Source organism: Trichosurus vulpecula, chromosome 2 (genome assembly GCF_011100635.1).
Source record: "Trichosurus vulpecula isolate mTriVul1 chromosome 2, mTriVul1.pri, whole genome shotgun sequence".
Classification (NCBI taxonomy): Eukaryota; Metazoa; Chordata; class Mammalia; order Diprotodontia; family Phalangeridae; genus Trichosurus; species Trichosurus vulpecula.
Window position 1 is genome coordinate 213453889 of NC_050574.1, and position 23203 is coordinate 213477091.

Genomic DNA, 23203 nt, shown 5'->3' on the forward strand with positions numbered 1-23203 from the left:
TGTCCACTACAGATTCATGCCATTTAATCTCAAATGGTTGTTCACCATAGTGTAGTAATCTTTTTCTTCATGTCTTGTCAACTCTTTGATCTATTCCTGACAGTAATTATTCCAAAACTCCACTTTACTTTTTGAGAATCCAGTTCTACCCCTCACTTCTCACTCTCAGCAAATGACTTTACCTCTTACTTTATTGAGAAAATTGAGACCATATGACTTTAATATCCCTAAGTCACGTCTCTACTTCTTTAAACCTCTCTTTTTTCCTGCCTTCTGTGTAGTTGTAAGGGCAAGCAAAGTGGAACTTTTTGTTGTCTTTTGCTTTGGAGTGCTTCTCAGCACTACAGGCAATCAAGTGCCTTTGATTGAGGCTTGCCTTTGTTTGTAGGAAGGCCCACACCTTTTTCCTAATTAGGTCATGAAAGGTGTGAAACCCTCAAGAGGTGTGAAGCACTCTGACCCTGAAGAAGTGTATATATACTTTGAGGTTAGTATTTTGCTTGAAGCTCACTCATTGTAAGAGTGTTGGTGTGGAGACTCTGAGTAGCCGTTAAGGAACCCCCTGGCTTTGAAAACCCAGATTCTGGTGCTTCTCTCTCCTATGTATATATAGCTTGGGTCAGACAGCTAGAAGCCTGTCTGCTGATTTGTGTTATTTGCTCTCTTTGTATTTTCTTTGTTTGTAATTTCTGTTTCAGGATGCTGACTTTTTCCCCTGAACTAAGTGAATGATATATGTATGTTTGATTACAGTGAGATTGTAAACCCCTTTAAGTTGCTTTCCTTAGAAAAGAAGATCAAAGAACCTCTGCTAGCAGCCTTCTTGTGTGCTGATGTTATTGGCCTTACACAGCCACAGTAACGGCAAGTAGCCTTGTTGTTACAGTAGTCTCAAGTAACCCTCATCTTTACAAAGAGCAACCTTCCCCTTGTGTCCTTGATCCCTTCCTACCACACTTGGACCCTTGTTCTGTCATCCCTTTTCTTGAATACTTTCAATTTATCCCTGTACTTTCTCCTCTATATTCTAAAAACAAAATAACTTACCCTTTCCCTTGCTTCCCCAACAAGCTATTATTCTATCTCACTTCCCCACTTAATTGCCAGACTTCTAGGAAATGTTTTCTACTCCTTTTTGTTTCTGCTTTCTCACTGCCTATCACTCAACTCTGCTAATTATATCTTTCCTCATGACTTTCTTGACATTGAATTTACTCAGGTCAGCAGTGGTTGCCTTGACAAAACCAGTGGCCTTTCCTTAGTCTTCATTCACCTTGATCTCTCTGGTATTTGGCACTATTTATCACTTTTCCTTGATATCCTCTCATTCCTTTACTTTTGGGACCCTTTATAATGATGATCCTACCATTCTGGCCCTGCTATTTATCTTTTGTTGGCCTCCTCTCATCTTTAAATGTGATTGTGCTCCAAGATCCTGTCTCTGATCTTTTACATCCTCTACTTTCACAGTTTCATACAATTTCATGGTTTCCGTTTGAACCTTTTAATCTCTAGTCTCTTCCTAGAACCCCAGGCCAATACTTCTAGCTGCCTGCTAGATTTTATCTACATGCTATCCCAACTACACCTAAAACTCAACATGTCTAAAATTTATCCCACTATCTTTTTCCCCAAACCTCCTTCCTTCTTCCTTTAAATTCTCTATTTCCGTTGCTAGCATTTTTGAAATCTGACAGTCATCTTTATCTTTTCTTTCTCTTTAACTTCCCACGTGCAGTCATTTGCCAAGTACTATTGGTATTACATCCACTATATCTCTTGAATCTTATTCCTTCTTTTCTACTCCCACTGAAACACCTTGATTCAGACTTTCCTTACCTCTTGCCTAGAATATTATGATTGCCTCCTAACTGTTCTTCCTGCTTCTAATTTCTCCCCTTTCCATTCCATCCTACACACTGTGCTTCTTTCTCAATTGTGTTCTTCCTCTTCTGAAAAATCTTCAACAGATTCCAATAGTCTATTTCTAAGAAAGTTTCAGCTTCTGATCCTGTCATCCAAGGCCCACTACAATGTAACTCCCACCTATTTCTTTAACCTTATTTTACACCACTCCCTTTTCTCTTTTCTGTGTCCCAGCCAAACTGGACCATTCACTGTTTTCTTATTCTCGTTTTCCGACTTGTCCCTTAGCAGAATGGATTCCTCCTTCCACCATCCACACTGCCACCTTTTAAAACCCTTTACTTCTTTCAAAGTACAACTCAGGTACCTGTTTACACAGCTGAGAATAATTTTCCCTTACTGAAATTTCTCAAACCACTTTGCTTAGACTTCTCTTTTGAACTTACTATCTATGTTCTGCTTTGTATCACAGTTGTTTGAGTACATGATTTATTCCCCATCCCCCACTGAACTGTAAGCTTCTAGAGGGCAAGGTGAATGTCATTTTATTTTTGTAACACCCATACATAATAGAGGCTTATTAAATATCTTCTTAGTTATACTAGAAGATCTAGTTATACAAGAAGATGAAGAGCTGGAAGGCACCTTGGGAATTGAATTGACCAGAAATTTTTAAGGATTTTTTTGCAGTGCAATAGACAATTTTTCACACATATTTATTAGACTAATACATTATAATTTCTAGAAGGAATGCAACATTAAAGCAACTGTTCATCTTCATATTTCCAAATGATTTAAAGGAGCTAAATTTGAAACATTTCCCCCTAAATTATGATCTACTTTCCTGCACCTTTTTTCCAAGTTCATTCTGAGCTTTTCAGAACCTAATGCCAAAAGTTTCCATTTTATTCATTATCCTTTATTGCCCTAGATACCAGAATTGAGATTTTAAACCTAACAAGATTCTTTGGTCATAAAACTAACAGTATGCCCTTCCTTTTAATGTATTCTTTGTGCCTCAAAATAACATCATATGTCAAAGGCGTAGTATGTGGTAGAAGATTTAATTGAAATTATCCCTGCCCCATGGTAATCTTTTCGCTAAAAAAAATAATAGTAATGAGACAGTAGCATCGTAGCTAATTTTATTAAAAATTGTGCCTGAAGCTTTAAAAGAAATTAATGACCTATTACTATATAGCATAGTAGGAAGTGCACAAAATAAACAATTAATATTTTAGTAGCTTTTAAATAGAAACAATACTTTCAGCTGAGATTTAATATTAACTTTTGGTGAAGTTGAACATGAAAAAAGAAGAGAGCTAAAGCGGTGGTGTCCAAGGGATACTGGCAAGAGGAGTTTCATTTTGTAGTATCATTAATGCTTTTGGAAAATGGAATACATTTTCTAACAACATTTTTATATTCTAAAAAAGTCGTGTTGTAGATTAGGTAGAGGGTCAGATTCGGAGTCAAGAAGACTAACCTTTGACCCCTTTTTTGACGTCTTTGACACTTACTGGCTATGACCACAAGCAAGTCATCTAATCTTTCTGAGCCTGTTTCCTCATCTACAAAATAGGGACAATTATAGCTATGGAATCTTCTTTACTGGTTTGTGAGGATCAGCAAAATAATTTATACAAAATGTTTTTAAAACACCCTAATACCATATAAATATCAGCTGTTAGTATGAGAATACAGAATTTTCCCCAAAAATCTTATTATGAGCTCTGTTGCAACAGAGTATGATTTATATGAGTTTTCTAATTAATGGTTTTAAAAATTCTTTTCCTGATATAAATTTACCATTTTGTGCTATCTCTCAAAAGTATTAGTTTTTCCTATTAATTCTTTAAAAAACCAATATCAATCAATACATGGTCTGCAATTCATAGTCTTAAAGAATTGCCCCAGGAACTGAGAGGTTAGATGTCCCATAGAAGGTCACATGGCCAGTATATATTAGATGTGGAACATGAACCCAGCTATTGCTGACTCTAAGGGTGCTTCTCTGTCTCTCCTTCCTATTAACTCTATTAGGCATTGTTATGGTGAAACAACAGCAGAAGGGAAAAGTGGTCTTTAGGATCTTTAGGACGTACTAGTGACTGAAAAATGTTGATAATTACTGACCTAAAGAATGTCCTACTGGATTAAGGTTAAACTTTTAATACTGATATTCAAAGGCCTCAGAAATCTGGCTCACGCTTACTTTTGCAGGCTTATTTAACTCTGCCCCTTTTTATGACCCCTATGTTTCAGTAAAATGGAAGTACTCAACATTTCTAGGCCTTATCTTGTCCACTTTGCACACTTACTTGTACTGTTCCCTTTTCCATATAATAAAAGGCCATAAACTCATTGAGGTCAGAGGTGGTTTTTTGCATTTAGATGCCTAGCACCTAGCACAATACCTTACAGGTAGTAGGCACTTAAGTTCTTGCTTGTTAAATTAAACTGAATTCCCTTTAGTGGATGCTTACTTTCACTGAGTGTGTATATACATGCACACACACACACACACACACACACACACACACACACACACATCACCACCTATTAAAATCTGTTAAAGTCTCTGTGAGGAAAATACCATATTTGGTGTTATACTGTCAAGGATTTTCATTTATATTTCTACCAGTTTTTAAATGATCTCATAGGAAAAATTAAGATGAGTATTTGATTTTTTTAAATGGTGCATCTTTAACACAAGTTAAAACCAATGTATGTAAATTGTTTTGCAAACCTTAAAGTGCTATAAAGATGTCAGCTATTATTATCATTATGGTTATCTGAAGTAGTAATTATCTTTTCTGGGAATTAAAATGATGAGTGTGCTGGTAAATAACAACCAGCTCTCTAGAAAAAATATAATGCATGTACATCATACTTTTAAGTTTAATCTGCAAAATTAACACTTTCTCTATAACTTTCTCAAGTCTAGACAATCATTAAGCAATAAGCAATGAATCAATAATCAATAAATGTTTATTATGCTCCTTCTCTGTGTGAAACACTGTACTAAGTACTGCTTGTAGGATTTGCCAGATCCTGTGGTATAAATGCTCACCCTGAAAATATAACACTTGGCTCTTGTGAGCCAGTTCAAGCTGTCTCCAGTAAACTCTTGATGTTAAAAGTATACTACTTTTCAATAATAGGTCTCTACTGGTATATTTTATTAATGTATTACACAAAATTTGTTTCTTTAGGATTATACAATATATAAATTTATTACCAATTTATATTAGTTTTGCTTTGAACTTCTAAGTATAAATGACAAAATCACAACCCCTCTTAATTCTAGTCTCTTCCCTTTCCTATTTATCCATTATATAGCTTGTTTATACATACTTTGTTTGCTTGTTGTCTCCCCTGTTAGACTGAGAGTTCCTTGAGGGCAGGGACTATCTTTGCCTCTTTTGTATCCCCAGCTCTTAGCACAGTACCTGGCACATAATAGATGCTTAAGAAATGTTTATTGACTGACCGATAAAATCAATCTTTGTCAAATGATAAGAAATCACTTGGGTAGCTTATTCTATACTTTTGTGAAGGCACCAGGAAATGTGCCATTTCTAGAGTACTGAACTCTTAAACCTGAACCTGACAAAACCATTACTCCAGCCATATCTCTTAACTCAATATTAAGTTTTGACTCTAGGCAGAGTCCTATTGGAGGAGGGCGGAGAGTAGGGAGCAGTGCGAAGCTTAGATAAAGCCTGAGTCCTCGCCTTCATGGAGCTTCTAGACAAGAAAGGGTTAGTTACACAAAAATATTTATAGCATGTCTTCTTGTGGTGACAAAAATAATTGGAAATTGAGGTGACATCCATCAGTTGGAGAATGGGTGAACAAGCTGTGGTGTATGAATGTTGTGGAATTCTATTGTGCTACAAAAAATGATGAGCAAGTGGATTTCAGAAAAACTTGAAAAGATTTATACAAACAGATGCAAAGTGAAGAGAGCTGAACCAGAACACTGCACATTTATGCAGTGCCTTTCCCCGCCCACTAGCATGTAAGCTGCATGAGAGCAGGCACTATTTTTCATCTTTGATTTTGCCCCAAAGCACCTGCTTCGGGGCTTTGCACCATAATAAACACTCCATATATGCTTGTTCATTTGAATTCAAAGTAAACTGAATCCAGACACTTCTTAACAACATTCTTTTTCAAGTGCAATAAAATATTACATTATGTCATCTAGTGTTTTCAAACTACTTTTTGTTGAATTAGGTGGTTAAAGTTTGAAGAAGACGTAGAAGATGGAGGAGAACGGTGGAGCAAGCCATATGTGGCAACTCTTTCCCTGCACAGTTTATTCGAGTTGAGAAGCTGTATCCTGAATGGCACCGTGCTGCTGGACATGCGGGCTAACACTCTTGAGGAAATTGCAGGTATAGATTTTTTCCCTTTTATCCAGAAGAAATTGTTAATATCCATAAAGCATCTTAATTGACTCTATTGAATAAACTTCATTTTAACGTACCCATTATTACTTTGAGGCATCATTTTTACAAAACCATTATTTCATTCTGTACATGTTTTTTTTTCTAAATTCTAGCGCAAAACTTCTTTTCCTTTTTAACATAGTTTTTACAGTCTTCCTAATCAATGATCCCCTGGAAACCAAACTCTCTTAATCTTAATGTTTTTCTGATCCTCTAAGTTTTCTAAAATCAAACCTTTTAAAATAGAATACTCACTTATGACATGATTTCTTGACTGTACCTTTGCAATGGCAATTTCCCATGGCTGGAATACTCTTCCTCCTCACCTCTGACTCTAGCTTTTCCAGGTTTTCTTTAGTACTCAGATCTGCTCCCATCTTCTGTAGGAGGCCTTTCCCAGGCACCCTCCTCATCTTCAATCTTAGATTCCACTTACACTGTTTATGTCTTTTATGTACCTGCTTTCATGTTGTCTTCCCCTTTATAATATGAACTCCATAAGAGCAAGGACTGTGGGTTTGTCTTTCTCTGTATCTCTTCAGCTTAGCACAGTTCCTGGTACCTACTAAACATTTAGGAAATGTGTGGTTACTGAATGATGAATAGAACAATAGATCTGAAAGTGACCTTAGCCGTCATCTAATCTAGCCACTCATTGGACAGAAAAGGAACTAGGAGGAGGGCCATAAAGATATGTAACTATGTAGCAGAGTCGAGATTGCAGTTCAGGTCTCCTGATTCCCAAGTGATCTTTCCCCTAATTCTTCATGCTGCTTCATGTAGAATTTCTGCTAATAATTTCATATGTGCTATTTTGCTGTCTTAGAATTGAAGAAATTTTTCTTAAACTATTAAGATTATTTTTTTCACATATGAAATTTATTTATGTTTACAAAATGAAACTGTTTGGAACCAAGTGAAAACTTTCAAACAAATTTTTTTTAAAAAAGACATTGGACTTAGAGGACATGAAAATCTCTAACTAAAACTGAAGGAGGCTTTTTTGCATAAAACTCCCATTATAGAATTTTAGATTTGATAGAAATCTCAAAAGTCATCAAATCTAGGCCTTCCTAAAGCATAACACTGCTCTCCGAAGTTAATAAAGTTGTCTTCATTTGCTAAATTCAGTGGCTTTTCCCCCAATCATCCTTCTTGATATTTTGCAGTTTTTTTCATTAATACATCTAGAATTTTTTAAGCATCTACCACCTGACAGGTACCATGCTAGGTGTTGGGATGCAGAGACAAAGCCAAAACAGTGTTTGCCCTTGAGGAAGTTATATAAGAAGAAAAATATCATGAATACAGTTAAGTAAATGTAAATATATATGCAAATTGAATAGAAAGTAATTTCTGGGGGATAGAAAGCACTAGTTTGATGGAAGAGAGATAGGGGAAAGGGTAGAAAAGGACCTTCATATAAAAGGTGTCATGAGCTTTTAGAGAAGCTATGGATTTTATGAGGAGGAGAGGAGTGGATGTATGATAAGCATGGGGGACAGCCCAGCTTGTGTAAAAAGGCACTGAAATGAGAGATGGAATGTTGTATATAGGGAACGGTAAGTGGGTCAGTTTAAATGGAACACAGAATATGAAATAAACCATGAAAGGTAGCCAGAGACTGATTGTGACAAGCTTTAAATGGAAAATAGAGAAGTTTTGTATTTTGTCTTAAAACCAATAGAGAACTACTGGAACTTCCTGAGCAGGAATGAAACATAGTCCAGTCTTTGGTTTAGGCATATCAGTTTCACAGCTGTGCAAAAGATGGATTAAAGAAAGGAAAGACCAGAGGAGGAATGTCAGTTAAGAGACTATTGCAAAAAGTCTAGGTGAAAGGTGAGGAGAGCCTGGAGTATGGTAGTTGTGGAATGAATGAATGGTTGGGCATGGATATAAGACGTGCTGTGGAGGCAAAATTGACAAGACTTGACTAGGTGAATACGGAGGATGAGGTAACAATGACTCCATGGTTACAAACTTCTGTTATTGAAAGGATCACAGTGTCCTCCACAGAAATTGGGAAGGTATGAAGAGGAAAATGGTTAAATGGGAAAGATAATTAGTTCTGTTTTAGAAATGTTGAGTTTTGTTGTGGAAGCTGTGAACCACTCACTTTTCCTACATACTGTCTACACTTAGCTTCACTCTTCTTTTTCTCCTTCTAACTGTAAGACTACTCCTCAGTTTCCTTTTCTGAACCATCATCCTTGTCTTGCCCCATAAATACAGGAACACCACAGGACTCTGTCCCACATCTTCTCTCTCTCAGTGATTTTATCATCTTCCTTAGTTTCATTTATCAACTCTATGTAGACCAGCACAAAAATCTTCATCTCTCTCCTTTTCCAGGCCAGAATCACCAGCTATCTCCGGACATATCTATTTGGATTTTCTGTAGACAGTTCAAACTCAACATGTCCAAAATATAACTCAGTATCTTCCTCCCAAACCAGTGTCTCTTCCTAACTTCCCTATTTCTATCAAGGACATCATCATCATCCTCCCAGTCCCCAAAGTTTACAACCTCATCGTCATTCTCAACTCTTTACTCTCCGTTTCCTCCCAAATAGAATTATTTGTTTACACGTTAGACATGTAAGTTACTTTTTGCTTAATCACAACAGGAAAACTCTTATTTCTAATCCTTACCTGAACTATAGCTTCTTAATGCCGTTCTTGTCTCCCCATTCCATTCCACCATCCACAAAGCTGCCAAATTAATAGTCCTAAAGCGAATATTTTTGACCATGTCATTCCCTTGTTCAAGAAGTTCCAGTTACTTCACAATAGCCTCCAGGATAAAATAGAAACACTTCTGATTGGTATTTAAAGTCCTTTTTAATCTAGTTCCAGATTACTTTTCCAGTTTTTTCCACATTTATCTCCCTCACATACATACATTCCAGAGAGACTAACCATCTACCCGACATTCCATCTCCCACTTCTGTCTTTGCACAGGCTGTCTATCCCTTCATGCCTAGAACATTTTACTTCTGCTTTTGCCTCTTAGAGTCCCTACCTTCCTTCAAAGGTGTCATATCCTATCTGAGCAATTTCCCTAGTGTTCTTCTCTTCTCTGAGAATATGAATCTCACTCGGAAGTAGAATGTAAGCTTCTTGAGGGCGGGAGCTATTGTTTTTGTCTTTTTCACTATATGTCATAGAAGCTTAATAATCTCTTAGTTACTTAAGTCTAATCCCTCCACAGGGCAGTCCTTCAGATGTTTGAAGACAAAAGTCCTGATTCTTTCCGGGCCAACTATCTTTAGTTCTTTCAACTAGGCTGAAAACGTCCTAGTTGCCTTCCTCTGGAACAAGTTCTAGTTTGTCTATGTCCTTTCTAAAATGTTATATGCAATGCATTAGGTTCATTTAGTACAGCAAAAAGTACAGTGAGATTACCACCATTCTGATTTTAAATATTTTATTTCTGTTAACATAGTCTAAAATCACATTAGTTTTTTTCTTATAAGGTCACTCTGCTGACATATTGAGTTTGAACATCATTGAGATTCCCAATTCTTTCTTCATATACATTGCTATCAATATTTTCTCCATATTTTATGTGTGGAGTTGGTTTTTCAAATTTAATTCTAGTACTCTACTTCTGTCTTTATTAAATGTCATAGTATTAGATTCAGTTCATCATTTCACCCTGCTAGCACCTTTTTGGAACCAGATTCTGCCAACCATGATGTCAACTTTCCCTCACAGCTTTGTAGGAAACATAGTCATTTCATAAGAAGTCAACAAATGAAGTTGTAGTGTGTTCAACTATCTAATACTTAGGGCTGCATTTAGAGTTCGTGGCAGCTATTTTATTCTAAAACTTTAGGGTCAGAATCTCACATGATGACCCTTTGGGGAGTTATGGTGCCAATCTGACTCACTACTTTAGGGAACTATCCCAAGAATCCCTTTGTCTACTATTATGTGGATAGAAGTAGGGAAGACAAATACATTTAGTTATAAACATATTGAAATGAGTTTTGGAAAAGCAAAAATGGAATTTGTTAACAGAATAGAATGAGGGCTGCAGAAGACATTGTATTTAAGCTCTGCTATTGAGAAAATGAAAATAGTCTGATGAGGAACTTAGTGGAAGAGATTTTTTAAAATGCTAAGGGCTTTGGTGTGCTTAAGTGAGAATACACATTTTTCTCAATATTCTGTCAATGGAAAAATCTTCTGCTGCATTTCTGTTAGATAAAGTTTAAAAATACACTGATAAGGGGCACCTAGGTGGCACAGTGAGTACAGCACCGGCCCTAGAGTCAGGAGAACCTGAGTTCAAATCCGTCCGCAGACACCTGACACACTTACTAGCTGTGTGACCTTGGGTAAGTCACTTAACCCCAAATGCCCTGCCTTCCCCCATAAAAAAAAATACACTGATAAGATGCAAAAGGAAAAGACAATGAGGTTGTGTTGTAACATTTTTTAAAATGCACATTATTAGATGAATGATATATCTTTTTCGGTTTCTTGGTTCACTTTTTTTCCCAGCTGGTGGGGTGGGGGGACAGGGTAGAGTAGTGAGGGAGAAATTAAGATAACTTGAGAGAGAGTATCTTCTACTTTGGTCATTAAAAACCCACTCACCTAGTCTCCTAGGTTGTACATTTCATGAATAACAAATTAGTGGGGAAAGAAAATTAAGTGTGGAAAAATACCTTGAGCTGCAACATTTTCCAACCTAGGAGTTCAACAGATTTCCTCCCTTGTATTTCACCATGAGTATATAGAAAGATGGTGTTTAAAATAACTAGAACCTGGAAGAAGTCCAGATTTAATATACAGCACAGTTTGAAGTGAATACATGAAGTAGTAAGGATAGTGCTAAATCAATCCTGAAGAGAAAATCGTTCATTTAGAAATTGGACAAGTCCACTGGGAGTGCTGGAAGTGCATTTGTACAGCTCAACCCCTTAAGGTTACAATGGCTAGGATGCTGGTGATATCAAATAGATATGTTCGTATTTTAGAGAATAATGAAAAAAAGAGTCTGTCAAACTGTTTAACCTTGCAGCATCTTGCCTTTGACACATGATTAATTTCATCTCCCTGCCCAACTTCAAATTTGTGAAATAGATTTTATATAACATTCTATGTTTGCCAACTCCTAAAGAATTCACCCCATGAAATATCTTTCATAATTTTGTCTAAATTCCAAATTTTCAAATAAGATATGCTTTCCATTGCTTCCCTGAGGATGTTTTCTTCCAGTAGTAATCTGCCGAAAATCCTGTTCATTTTTTAAAATCCCTTTGCTTCTGAATTATATTTTCACACATTATGCTTCTTTCTCTACTCCCTTCCATCCCACTGAGGGCATGCCTCTGTGGGATATTTGTAAGATGTTAAACTTTAAGTTGTTGCTGAAAGTAATTAAGTTCTCTAAATCCATCCTTTTAAATTAAAGTCTTCATACTCTGAAACCTATTCAGGGTTCTTTTCTGGATTTCTAATTAGTCTGTAGCTCCCTGTTGCCAAAATATCTCCCAAACTGAGTGCAGTATTCACAGTATACAGGAATCTGTATGATGCCACCTAGGAACATATTGAAAGATTAGAGCACATGATGCAAGAAAATTATTGCAGCAAATAGTTTTCTGGATTATCACTACCTCAGGTCTCCTTCATTAATGGTTTTCAGAGGATTCCCTCTTATTGAGTATTTGTGGTTTGAATTATTTTCCCCCAGATACTCATTTCTTTTTTATCTCTATTCAACTAAATCTTATTAAAATCATTTTTCCTATGTAACTTGTCTTATAGTCATTTTCTTAATTCTGACTTTGTAAGGGTAGAGTGCCAAGGTTCACAACCAGAGAGCATTGCCAGGAAAATGTTTGTGTTCTAAAATCAGTCTTTGCACTGGGGAACAGCTTGGCATCTTTAAAAGCATGATTTCCCCGGCACAGTTTAGCCAGCTTTCTACTTTTTATTCATTTCTGGACCCAGCTCATTGTCCATCCATAAAATAGTAACACTACCTTCTATTTATTTAGAACTTTTAACTTTTTTCTCAAATTTTAAAAAAACTTCTTCCAATTTCTTCTTTTATTTTTATCCTTATATCTAGCCAATGACAGATTAGACTATTAAACAATAGTCATTGGTACTCTGTTTCACTCCCCTTCCAATTATTAGGGACAATACTGAATAAAATGGGCCTGACAGTTCTTCCTCACTTCTTGTTTTGATATCTACAACTTGACATTATTACTGAAATATGTTAAGGTAACTTCCAACCTATATCTTTTGACCTATCCAAACTGTTGTCAATTTACTCTTTAAAATTATGTTTGTCTAGTTCTTAGGTACCTAAAAGCAAATTTGTGGCTACACAGATCTCAAAATACTGGACAAAATATTAGACATGAATATATAGCATTTATGATAATTCCACTTTCTCGCTGAGTTTTAAGCTACGTAAACATAAATTAGAAAGAGAATAGACTATTTTTCTCCATATCTGAACCCAGTCTGAACCTGCCTGAACCCAAGAAAGCAAGAGAGAACGAAGAGCAGAGTATGTTATCTTCTTAATTCTCTCTCCAAAGGTCATAACAGACCTAGGGTTGAAAGAGATCTCAGAGTTGATATGATCCAATCTTCTATTGAGAGGTGGCATAGTACAGTGGAAAAGGCACTAAATTTGGATTGAGCAGATCTGGGTTCTAATCAGCTTCCATCCACTATGTAGCATTAGGCAACTCACTTGATCTCTTGAGGCTTCAGAGTCATCATATCTAAAAGAAAGGGGTTGGGATAGATCTCTTGTTGCTGTTGTTCAGTTGTTCAGTTGTGCCCGACTCTTCATGACTCCATGGACCATGGCACACCAGGCCCTTTGTATTGGTAATTAGGGTGGCACTTTTTTATTGTTTTCTCTTTTGGAGCACTGAGGTAATCAAGTGCCTTTAATGAGTCTGGCCTTTGTTTCTTCGATTAAATCAGAAGTCTTGGATGACCTGCTTACATCAAGGGAAAGCCTAGTTCACATAGGTTTGAGTCCTATGGTTGTGATGCCTGAAGAAGCATCACATGGTTTTGAGTCTCAGGGTTGTGATACCCTTTGACAGGGTATATAAACTCAGAAGTTAGCGTTTTGCTTTAGGGTTCTCACTTACTGAAAGAGTGTCATATGCTTTGACCAGACAAGACTTTGGGTAGCCACTGGAGCCCCACTCCAGCTTTGAAAACCCAAATGTAGGTGCCTCTCTCTCTGATAACTATGTCATTTTTTGATCAGACGGATAGAGGTCTGTCTGTTGATAACTGTGTGTGTTTGCTCTGTTTATATTGTCTCTGTTTGTAATATCTGTTTGTATTTGCTCTGAAGTTCAGGATGCTGGCTTTCCCCCTCAACTAAATGAATGATATATGTAAGTTTGATTAAAGTAAGATTGTTAACCCCTTAAGGTTGCTTTCCTTAGAAAAACAGGTCAAAGAATCAGTACTGGCAGCCCTCCTCTGTGCTGGTGTTGTTAGTCTTACACAGCCACAGTAGAGGCAGGCAGTATTGTTGTTATACCCATCTGTCCTCAACTATCTCCTGAAATCTATCCAAGCACATGTTCATTGCTTCCATGACACCATCCATCTCATCCTCTGCCATCCCCTTTTCCATTCGCCTTCAATCTTTCCCATCCTCAGGTCTTTCCAATGAGTCCCGTCTTCTCATGTGGCCAAAGCATTTAAGCTTCAACTTTAGCATTTGGCTTTCCAGTGAACACTCTGAAGTACTTTATTTAAGTATTGACTGATTTGACCTCCTTACTGTGTAAGGGACTCTAAAAAGTCTTCTCCAGCATCGCAGTTTGAAAGCATCAATTCTGCAGCCCCAGATTTCCTGCTAGACCACCTCTCACAGCCATTCATTGCTACTGGAAAAACTGTAGCTTTGACAATACTTAGGTCCCCCTAGATCTAAATCTGTAATCTTATGATTCCTCATTTTACAAATGAGAAAACTGAAATCCAAGGAAGTAAAAATCATGTAAGTACTTAATGCTGGAGATGAAAATGATCCTGGGTCCTCTTACTCTAGAGCCAGGACTCTTTCCCCTGTGTCTACCTTGTTATCCTGTGGCCATTTTTATTGCTTTAAGTGCCAGAAATGATCTAATGTTTTTAGATTCTTGCACCAGACATGATTGGCAACAAGTGTAATCTTCCATTGTTGCTTTAGGCTAGCATCATATTTGTTGTCGTTGTTAGTCATTTCAGTTTCGTTTGATTCGTCATGACCCCATTTAGGGTTTTCTTGCCAAAGATACTGGAGTAGTTTGCCATTTCCTTCTCCAATTCATTTTACAGATGAGAAAACTAAGGAAGACGAGGCTAAATGACTTTCCCAGGGTCACACAACTAGCAAGTGTCTGAGGTCAGATTTGAACTTAGGAAGATGAGTCTTCCTGACTTCAGGTCCAGCACTCTATATACTGTACTAACTGCCTTAATATCATATGCATACATATATATATGTATGTGCCCTGTGTATATGCATATATGTATACATGTATGTGTATGTATATACATTTATATATGTATATGTACTTATATTTGCATAACTTCAGGCCCAATCCAGGTTCATCAGGTTCATACATACACCACTAAAGTGTCCTAAGATAAATAATGAGATGATTCTAACTTATGTCATTGCTAACCTTGTTCTGCTGGAGATCTGAGGGCAGCTAGTGGCACATTGTAGAGAATGCCAGGCCTGGGGTGAGGAAACACTAAGTTGAAATCTGACCTTAGATACTTAGTAACTGTGTGACCTAGGCAGGTCATTTAACCCTGTTTGTATCAGTTTCCTCATTTGTAAAATGAGCTGGAGAAGGAAATGGCAAACCACTCCGGTATTTCTGCCAAGAAAACCCCAAATACAGTTATTTTTCTTTATCTGTTTTCAGTGATCCACAAAGCAGCTTGAAAGAAAAGCTGAGAGAATGAGCATAAATTTTTAAAATTTTATTAGCAGTCACTGAGAGGTTATCATTACATCTTCTGATAATCCAAGGGGTTTTTTTGTTCAAATTTTCCTCAACTTTATTCAGCATCTTCCATTGGGAAAAACAATGAGAAATAATCCACAGTCCCGCCTAAAGTGGGGAGGGGGGTGTAGGAAGGAGGAAAGGAGATGAGGTAGCCTCACTCACTGGCAAGCATTGAACAAGAATTGTAGGCCCAGATTAATCATGTGAAAAAACGGCAAGTGGTATTAGGGCAGGACAAGAAAGAAAGACTCCCTCTAATACTCCGCCCTACCCCCTTGAACCTGGGAAGCATAGTTCTATTTCTGGGACGCCTGAAGATAAAAGATGGTCCCTTTCCTTCCAAATGACACCTCCATCATCAAGAGCTGGAGGACACAATTAGAATACATTCAGCCTTGGCTAGGCAGAGACCAAGAATTATCATCATGGAGTCCAGTGGTGAGGATCCCCTCCTTAATCTTATCAGAATACTCCAGGCAGCCAAAAGCACTGATCCAAACATCATGCCCAGTCCTCCTCTGGCCTGCTGGTTTTCTGGGTTCCAGCTTCCTCTTAGCTGGGTCTTTTCGGGTATACTCATTTTCCCTCAGGTCCTTTTTATTCTACACAAGGTTAATAAGTACATTGGGGGAAACATGCTTCACTTCCTACATGCATTTCTCAGGAACATTCTTATGACTTTCCAGACTATCAGTGAAAAAGCATATGATGATAATATCGGTGTACTGATTACAGATGAGCAAAAGGTAATCATAGTTTTCTTGCCCTGGGGTGTCATCAGTACCATCCCCAGCTGCTGGTCATCTACTTCAATGTCAGCTATGCAGTTTTTGAAGACAGTGGGATTGGAGATCTCAAGGAACTGGTCCTTTCCATAGGGACTATCCTTCACAATGAGTAGTTTCTTCTGAATCAGCTGTGACCAGAGCTCTGGCTCATTTCTCCTCCATGTAGTCAGTGAACAAGATGGGAGAATAACCCAAGTGAAGGAGTTTTTTAAAGTAAATCTTATTTTTTAATGAACAAAAATCTTATTTTATCTCCCCACCACTATCTTCTCATGAAAGAAAAGAAAGAAGGAAGGGAGGAAGGGAGGAAGGAAGGGAGGGAGGGAGGGAGGAAGGAAGGAAGGAACAGAGGAAGGGAGGGAGGGAGAAAAGGAGGGAAAGAGGGGAGAAGGAATAAAGGGAAAGAGAAAGGATGGGAGAGAAAGAAAGAAAGAAGAGATGGAGGGAAGAGCAGGAAGGGGGAGGAAAGGAAAGAAGGAAGAAAGGAAAGGAGGAAGACAAGAAAGGGAAGAAGTAAAGAAGAAAGGGAGAAAGGAAGGGAGGAAGGAAAAAAGAAAGGAAGAGATGGAAGAAGGGAGGAAGGGAAAGAAGGAAGGAAAGGGAGGGAGAGAAAATAGAAAGAAAAAGAGAAGAGAAAGAAAAAAGAAAAAGAGAATAGCAAATGGACAGCCTTGGGTAGCCTTGTAATAATGTGTAGTCAAAGCAAGACAAATTCCTGCCTTAGCCATGTCTAGAAAGTATATCTCTTATGAGTTTCATCACCTCTCTGCAAGGATAGTTAAGATCCCATGCCTACAAATACACACACACTCACACTCACACAAATGGTGTTGGTGGATAAAATCGGCAGCAATTATTTTTTCTAGAAATTTCTCAAGCATAAGGAAGAGGACATCTCAGACATTGTTTTCAGAATAACAGGGGCCACACCAAGTTAGCATTGCCAGCTCACTTGGTAATTACAGAAAGAGATTTTTGTAGTCTTTAGTCATCATTCTAAAACTCACAGCTGCATCTGGAAAACTTGTCAACAGTTTCCAGGCTCTTTGAAGTAGGAGCCCCTTTTGGATAAAAGTGTAGGGGTTTGTGTCTGTTAGTATCTATTTCTAGATATAGATAGATGTGTATATATTTATATATATATACATATATGTGTGTATTATGTATAATATGTATATATTATACATATGGAGAGAAAGAGAGATGTGTATATACATGTGTATTTAACTTTAAATTTGTCTATGGACCAAAGGTTCAACATGCTCATACTTTTAAATGGAAATACCAATACTAGCTAACATTTATATAGTGCTTTAAGTCTTTCAAAGTGCTTTTCCTACATTATCCCATTTGAACCTCACAGTCCAGGTTTGTTAAGATCAGTACTCCAGATTTTATTTTCCCCATTTCACAATAAGGAAGATAAGATTCGGAGAGTTCAGAGACTTTGCTATATTTACACAATTTGTAAGTTTGGAGATAGGATTTGAACCCAAGTCTTGTCAAAAGGGAGAAAAATATTGTGGTACTAGCGATCCAGAGGTATTCTTCTCAACTTCATTTATTCTGGTATAGAGACAGTCATATCCAGAAAAAGCTGAACATTTCCAATCATGATCAAACAATCCCCACCAATTTTGCATTCTATGCTCATCTCTTTAAAGTTAATTTTTTCAGCATGGTAAAGATTAATAACTGAAATAGCTTTGTTGCCATGTATTTGCTTTAACCTAATTCTGTCATTGAGCAGAAGTAATTAAAGTCAAACCAAAGCTAGTACAGTGCGTGGATCATCAATCATAATTTGTAACTCACCAAAACAAATGATAAATATATTTTAATGAGGAAAAACAGCGTTAGTTGATTAGAATATTCTTTTTGCAAGCAAAATAAACATATAAATACTTTGCAACTTGTATTCTAGTCTAACTTCTAGAATCCTGGGCCTGGAAAACTAATATTTTCAACAAATACTACATTTTCACATTCCTTGTTTTAAGAAGAGGAGTATTCCCATAGCAGATTAACTTTCACAGTATTTAATTAAACCTGAATAAAAATGTTAATACTGGCTGCTAATAACAGGGAGTCTATTTTTTCCTCCTCCAAACATCCTCTGAGAGCCGGGACATCTTTTTCTTTGATGTTTCCATATCAACCAGTAAAGACAGCAAGAGATAGCCCCTGGCTTCTAGGATCTTCCACTTTAAGGAAACAGGATATAAGAGTTGTGTAACTCTTTTTTGTTGCAATTCTTTGGTTTTGATTTTTTTTTTAATTTTGTGAAGACATTCCTAGGGCTATTTTTGTACAAATGCTCCTCGTTTCTCTAGACCCTGCTGTTCGCCTTTGTAAGCCTTACCATCTTTCAGTTTGAATCTGTTTTCCAAGGCACATGTGATCTGTTTATGCTTTTTCTTCCTACCTCTTCATTTACTGCCCACAACCTGGCATTGTGTTTTGGCAGGCTAAAGTATATTGTTTTAAGTATCATGGCACACTGAGCTTGTAGGACTTGAGACCATGCCCAGAACCATTATGGTCCATTATCCTTTCCTACTCTTCAAGGCTGTTACCACAATATTTAAAGGTGAAGAAAGTGATGTAAGAAATTAATGAGTCAGATGTTCTCCCGCGCTTAAGTCTTACCTAGGTAGTAAGTTAAGGACTTAAATGAGGCAATTAACTTGCTCATTTCCCTAGTGTAGCATTTAGTGAAGTATTACCATAGTGTCCTTGGGAGTTTAATGAGTGCTTATGTGTGAGACAGATGGATAAATGAACCCTCATTCATATTTGCCTTCTCTTGGGTAAACAGATTTCAAATCAGGTGCTTTAGGGATCATCACTTGGAGATTTTAGCCCTGAGAAACCGGAAGTGTAGATTTACAGGTTTTTCTCATACTTAAGCATTAAGAAAAGAAAAATCTTTCAATCTATCTCTAGCAGAAATTGAGGGGGGTGGGAAATTAATTAATATGCAACAGAGTTTCGTGTAGTTCTTTTTCAGTCATGTGTGACTCCGTGTGACCCCATTTGGGATTTTCTCGGAAAAGATACTACAGTGGTTTACCATTTCCTTCTCCAACTCATTCTACAGATGAGGATACTGATACAAACAGGATTAAGTGACTTGTCCAGGGTGACAGCTAGTAAGTGTCTGAGGCTGGATTTAAACTCGGGTCTTCCTGATTCCAAGCCCAGCACCCTATCCACAGCGCCACCTAGCCACCCATATGTATCAAAGTTACTAACTACATTGGAGCCTCATCTGAACAGTGTCTCATTGAATGTTTCTCTCACATCTCAATCCAACTGCCTATGCAACTGCATACTAGCTGTCATTCATGGCTGAGTGCATTTGCTCTTCCCCTCCAATTGTTAGAATCCATTGTTTCCTTCAAAACTCAGCTTAAATGCAACCCTCTACATGAATTCTTCCAACTGCTACTCTCCCCTTCAATGTTACCTTGTATTCATATTTTCATGTATATGGATATTTATGTGTGCAAACACATATTTATATTTATATTTATTGCCTCCCCACCCACAATGTAAATTCCTTGAGGGCAATGACTATATCACTTGTCTTTGTATCTCTAACACTTAGCACTGTGCCTGTCTCTTTATAGAAGAAACTACCATATTTTTACAGAATAAATACCACGTTCTATGAATATTTCAGTAACCAGAGTTAAATAGAATCTTGTGCATGGTTATTCTAGTACATTTTCCCATATGCTGATTGACCACAAACTTTCATGAAAGCTAACTCAGGTTTAATATAATAAATGGTTCTAAAAGAAGTCATCACCTAGAACAAGCTAGTAAAAGAAATGCACAGTGGAATGTAGATTTGAACATTTCTCATTAGCATATTCAACCCATATAAAATACCAAAACAGCTATTACTGCATTATTTAGTAGAAATGTGGAAGGGGTAAAATTCACACACACACACACACACACACACACACACACACACACACACACACTTACTTTATCCTACACAGATGAGAATAAAATGTATTGGTAGGAAGTGACCATATTGCTAATTTTTTTTTATGGGAATTGTCACTTTATTGGCAGAAAACAGAAATAAGGTGAAGCCTGGGGTTCGAGGGCCCCAGACTCGAATGCCCTGGACCAGGTCATCCCCTGTGCTCTTTGTGGCCTGAGTCTCAGGGGATTGAGCAAAGAGCCACAGGGTCCTAGATTTCAAGCTGGAAGAACCATTGGGGTCACACAGTCCAATCTCTTGTTTTGTAGCACAAGAAATAGGCCTAGACGGGGCACTGGCTTTTGATTTAGAGGAAGGAGACACTCTTCTCTCCACTGAATTACTCTGCTCCCCCCCAGTCCAAGTCTCTGTACTCTATTACAAGGCCCTGCTCCTCAGAGCAAGGCCAGGTGGGAGGTCCTTGGCGGCCTACATGTCATCTTCAGTGACCAGGCAGTAAAAGTCAGTCCGGGCCCCATAGTTGCGGGATCCCAGGTCAGAGACATCGATGTCATTCCGCTGGGTTTCCCCACCAGAAGGCTTAAGTCTTGGCAGCTCAGGGATTGGGCTCATGGGTGGAGGGGGGAGGTCTTTAAAGATGGGTCCCCTGACACCCAAGTCTCCTTCGGGGTCAGGGTCAGGGTCCGGGTCTGGACCAGGCCGGCCCTCCAGGAAGCCACCGTGGAGGGTCAACATGGGATCCTTGTCCTCCTGTAGCTGAGTCTGGGGGTCACTCACCAGGGCCCTATAGTGCACCTTTCATGGCAGGGCTAGATATAGTTCCTTCCAAAAATCGGAGGAGGGAGTCACAGAGCCTGGCCTCCACAGAAGCAGGGTTACAACATGTCGGTGCTGCCGAAGCAAGTGGAGAGCAGGGTGTAAAGGATTGCGGGTCTGACCCTCAAATGTGATGAAGATTGGCCTTCGGGACAATTCAAGGAGCCTCCATAGGCCTTCCCTGAAATTGTGTCTGCACCAGGCCTGGCCCAGGAAAGTGTCTGAGAGAACCACAATAAGGCGTCAACATCGGCTGAGGTTCACTATCAGATCTGCGGAGGGCTCTGAGTTGGGGAGGACATCTCTGTCATCCAAGAGAAGCTTGTAGCCATGCCGATTCTCCAGCTGTGGTTTTAGGATGAAGTTCACAAACTTCCTGTCTTCTGGAGAGCTGGTGTAAGAGATGTAGGCATCATAGAGCTTCCCATCTGAGAATGAGAGGGAGGAAAGAAGGAAGGAAGGGAGGGGAGTGAAGAGGAGAGTGAAAAGGGGAGGGAGGAAGGAAGGAAGGGAGGAAGGAAGGCCATATTGCTAATTTTAAAACCTTTGGGACAGTGGGAGACACATAATTTTCTGGTCCTATCATTTGTTCCTATGTTTTCTCAATCATTAGAGGGGCCAAGCCTTTCCCAACCTTCAAACACCAGAGACAGAAAGACTGGAACATGAAGCAAAGGCCTAGAACCACCCTAACCAAGTCCTCATATACCACGCTGAATACTGAAACCATCAGGTCCTTGTGCACCAGGACTGATACATAGATTTCCAAAAATTCCAGAAAATTTTCTTTTACATGGTAGGGACTCCTGGAGTCAAAATATAGAACCAGAGCATCACCTATCTCCATCAGTGCTCTGGATCTCAGGATAGCCACTGACAATCTATTAAGCACAAGAGTCTGGGCAAGGAGAGAAACGATAAGGTAGAAAACAAGAGGTCTTGTTTCCTTGCCCTGCAACCATAGGATACACATGTCAAATTAAGTATAAAATATAAATTTTAAATGTTGAAACAACTTGTTTATGAAATACTGGAACAATTTTTAAAAACTTGTGACTTGTATTGCAGAACTCTGGGTATGCCTCCTCTGGATGTGGAATATCATCTGGATGCCCCTCATTCCTTTTCATCTTGAATTGTAACTTATGATCTAGTAATGTGAGAGTTCAGTCCAGTTCCTAAGGACCTAGATCTCAACCGTAAACTCTCTGCCATCACCAATTCTAGTTCAGCACTGCTTAGCAAGGAATCACTACAACAATGCTAGCACCATCATCATAGGATACTGGAGGTAAAGGCCCCAACCAAGTGGCATTTATGGCGCCTTCTGCTTCTCCTATCTCAGTGATTCAATTTGCATCACTCAGTAGTAACAGTTCTTTCTACCGCTAACTTGGGACTCTCTTCCCTACCTTGCTCAGTCCTACCCCTCCCTGGTCCTTTTCCTCCCCTGACCTTTGTGACCTCTGGAATATCTCATTGACATGCTTCCCTTCATCTTCAGTTTCTTCTTTTCCACATTCTTTCCAGCACCTGGTATTCACAGAATCCTGGTTCTCTCTGGAAGATAATCTATTGCTAGCCACCTTCTCCATTGTTGGTTGCTTATTCTCTCATGTCCCTGACACCATGGAAAGGGAAAAGGAGAAAGCATGCTCCATGCTTTCTCCTGCCCCTTCCATATCCTCTCTCTGCCATCACCCCTCCTTCCATTTATATCATCTGCTCCAGATCCTACAACTGGGTGGGATGGTAGCTAAGTGCTAGGCCTGGAGTCAGGAAAACTTGAATTCAAATCTAGCCTTAGGCACTGTATGACTCTGAACAAGTAACTTAATTTTTGTCTGCCTCAGTTTCCTGATCTGCAAAAATGAGGGTAATAATCACACCTACCTCCCATATGACTGAAAAACAACTACACAAAACCTCTGTTACATATTAATGAATTTTCCCTTCCAGTTGGTAGAGAAGACAAACCTCATATCAGCAAGAGAGATGTGACCAGTCCCAGTATTGTTGGGAAAACTGGGCACCTTCCCAGCTCTTCTTGAGTCAGGTTTTCACAGTGTGACTTCGTTATTTGGTCTGAAGTGAATTAAACATGAGATGCATCCATATTATAAGATAAATACAACAACATTCTCCAAAGCCAAATATACATCTGTTAACTTACTCCTTGCCATTAGTGGGGATGATTGAGATATGAATGTACTTTCTCAGTAGAACTATTTTGCTCTGTAAAACTATTGAACTGTTCTTTTTTGTGGGGACTTGGGGTGAGATTTGAATGTATGATTCATC

The 23203-nt window shown here is 38.4% G+C and overlaps 1 protein-coding gene and 1 pseudogene across 4 annotated transcripts in view; one reads left to right on the top strand and one right to left on the bottom strand.

Moving 5' to 3' along the window:
- The window catches only part of SLC4A10 (solute carrier family 4 member 10), a 274145-nt gene that overhangs the window by 131011 nt on the left and 119931 nt on the right, over positions 1-23203 (top strand). For all 4 annotated transcript variants that reach the window (XM_036743354.1, XM_036743356.1, XM_036743355.1 and 1 more), the window contains one exon: positions 6109-6269. In XM_036743354.1, the coding sequence (XP_036599249.1) occupies positions 6109-6269 (161 nt within the window). The remainder of the gene's footprint in view (positions 1-6108; positions 6270-23203) is intronic.
- On the bottom strand, positions 20555-22497 carry LOC118840009 (annotated as a pseudogene).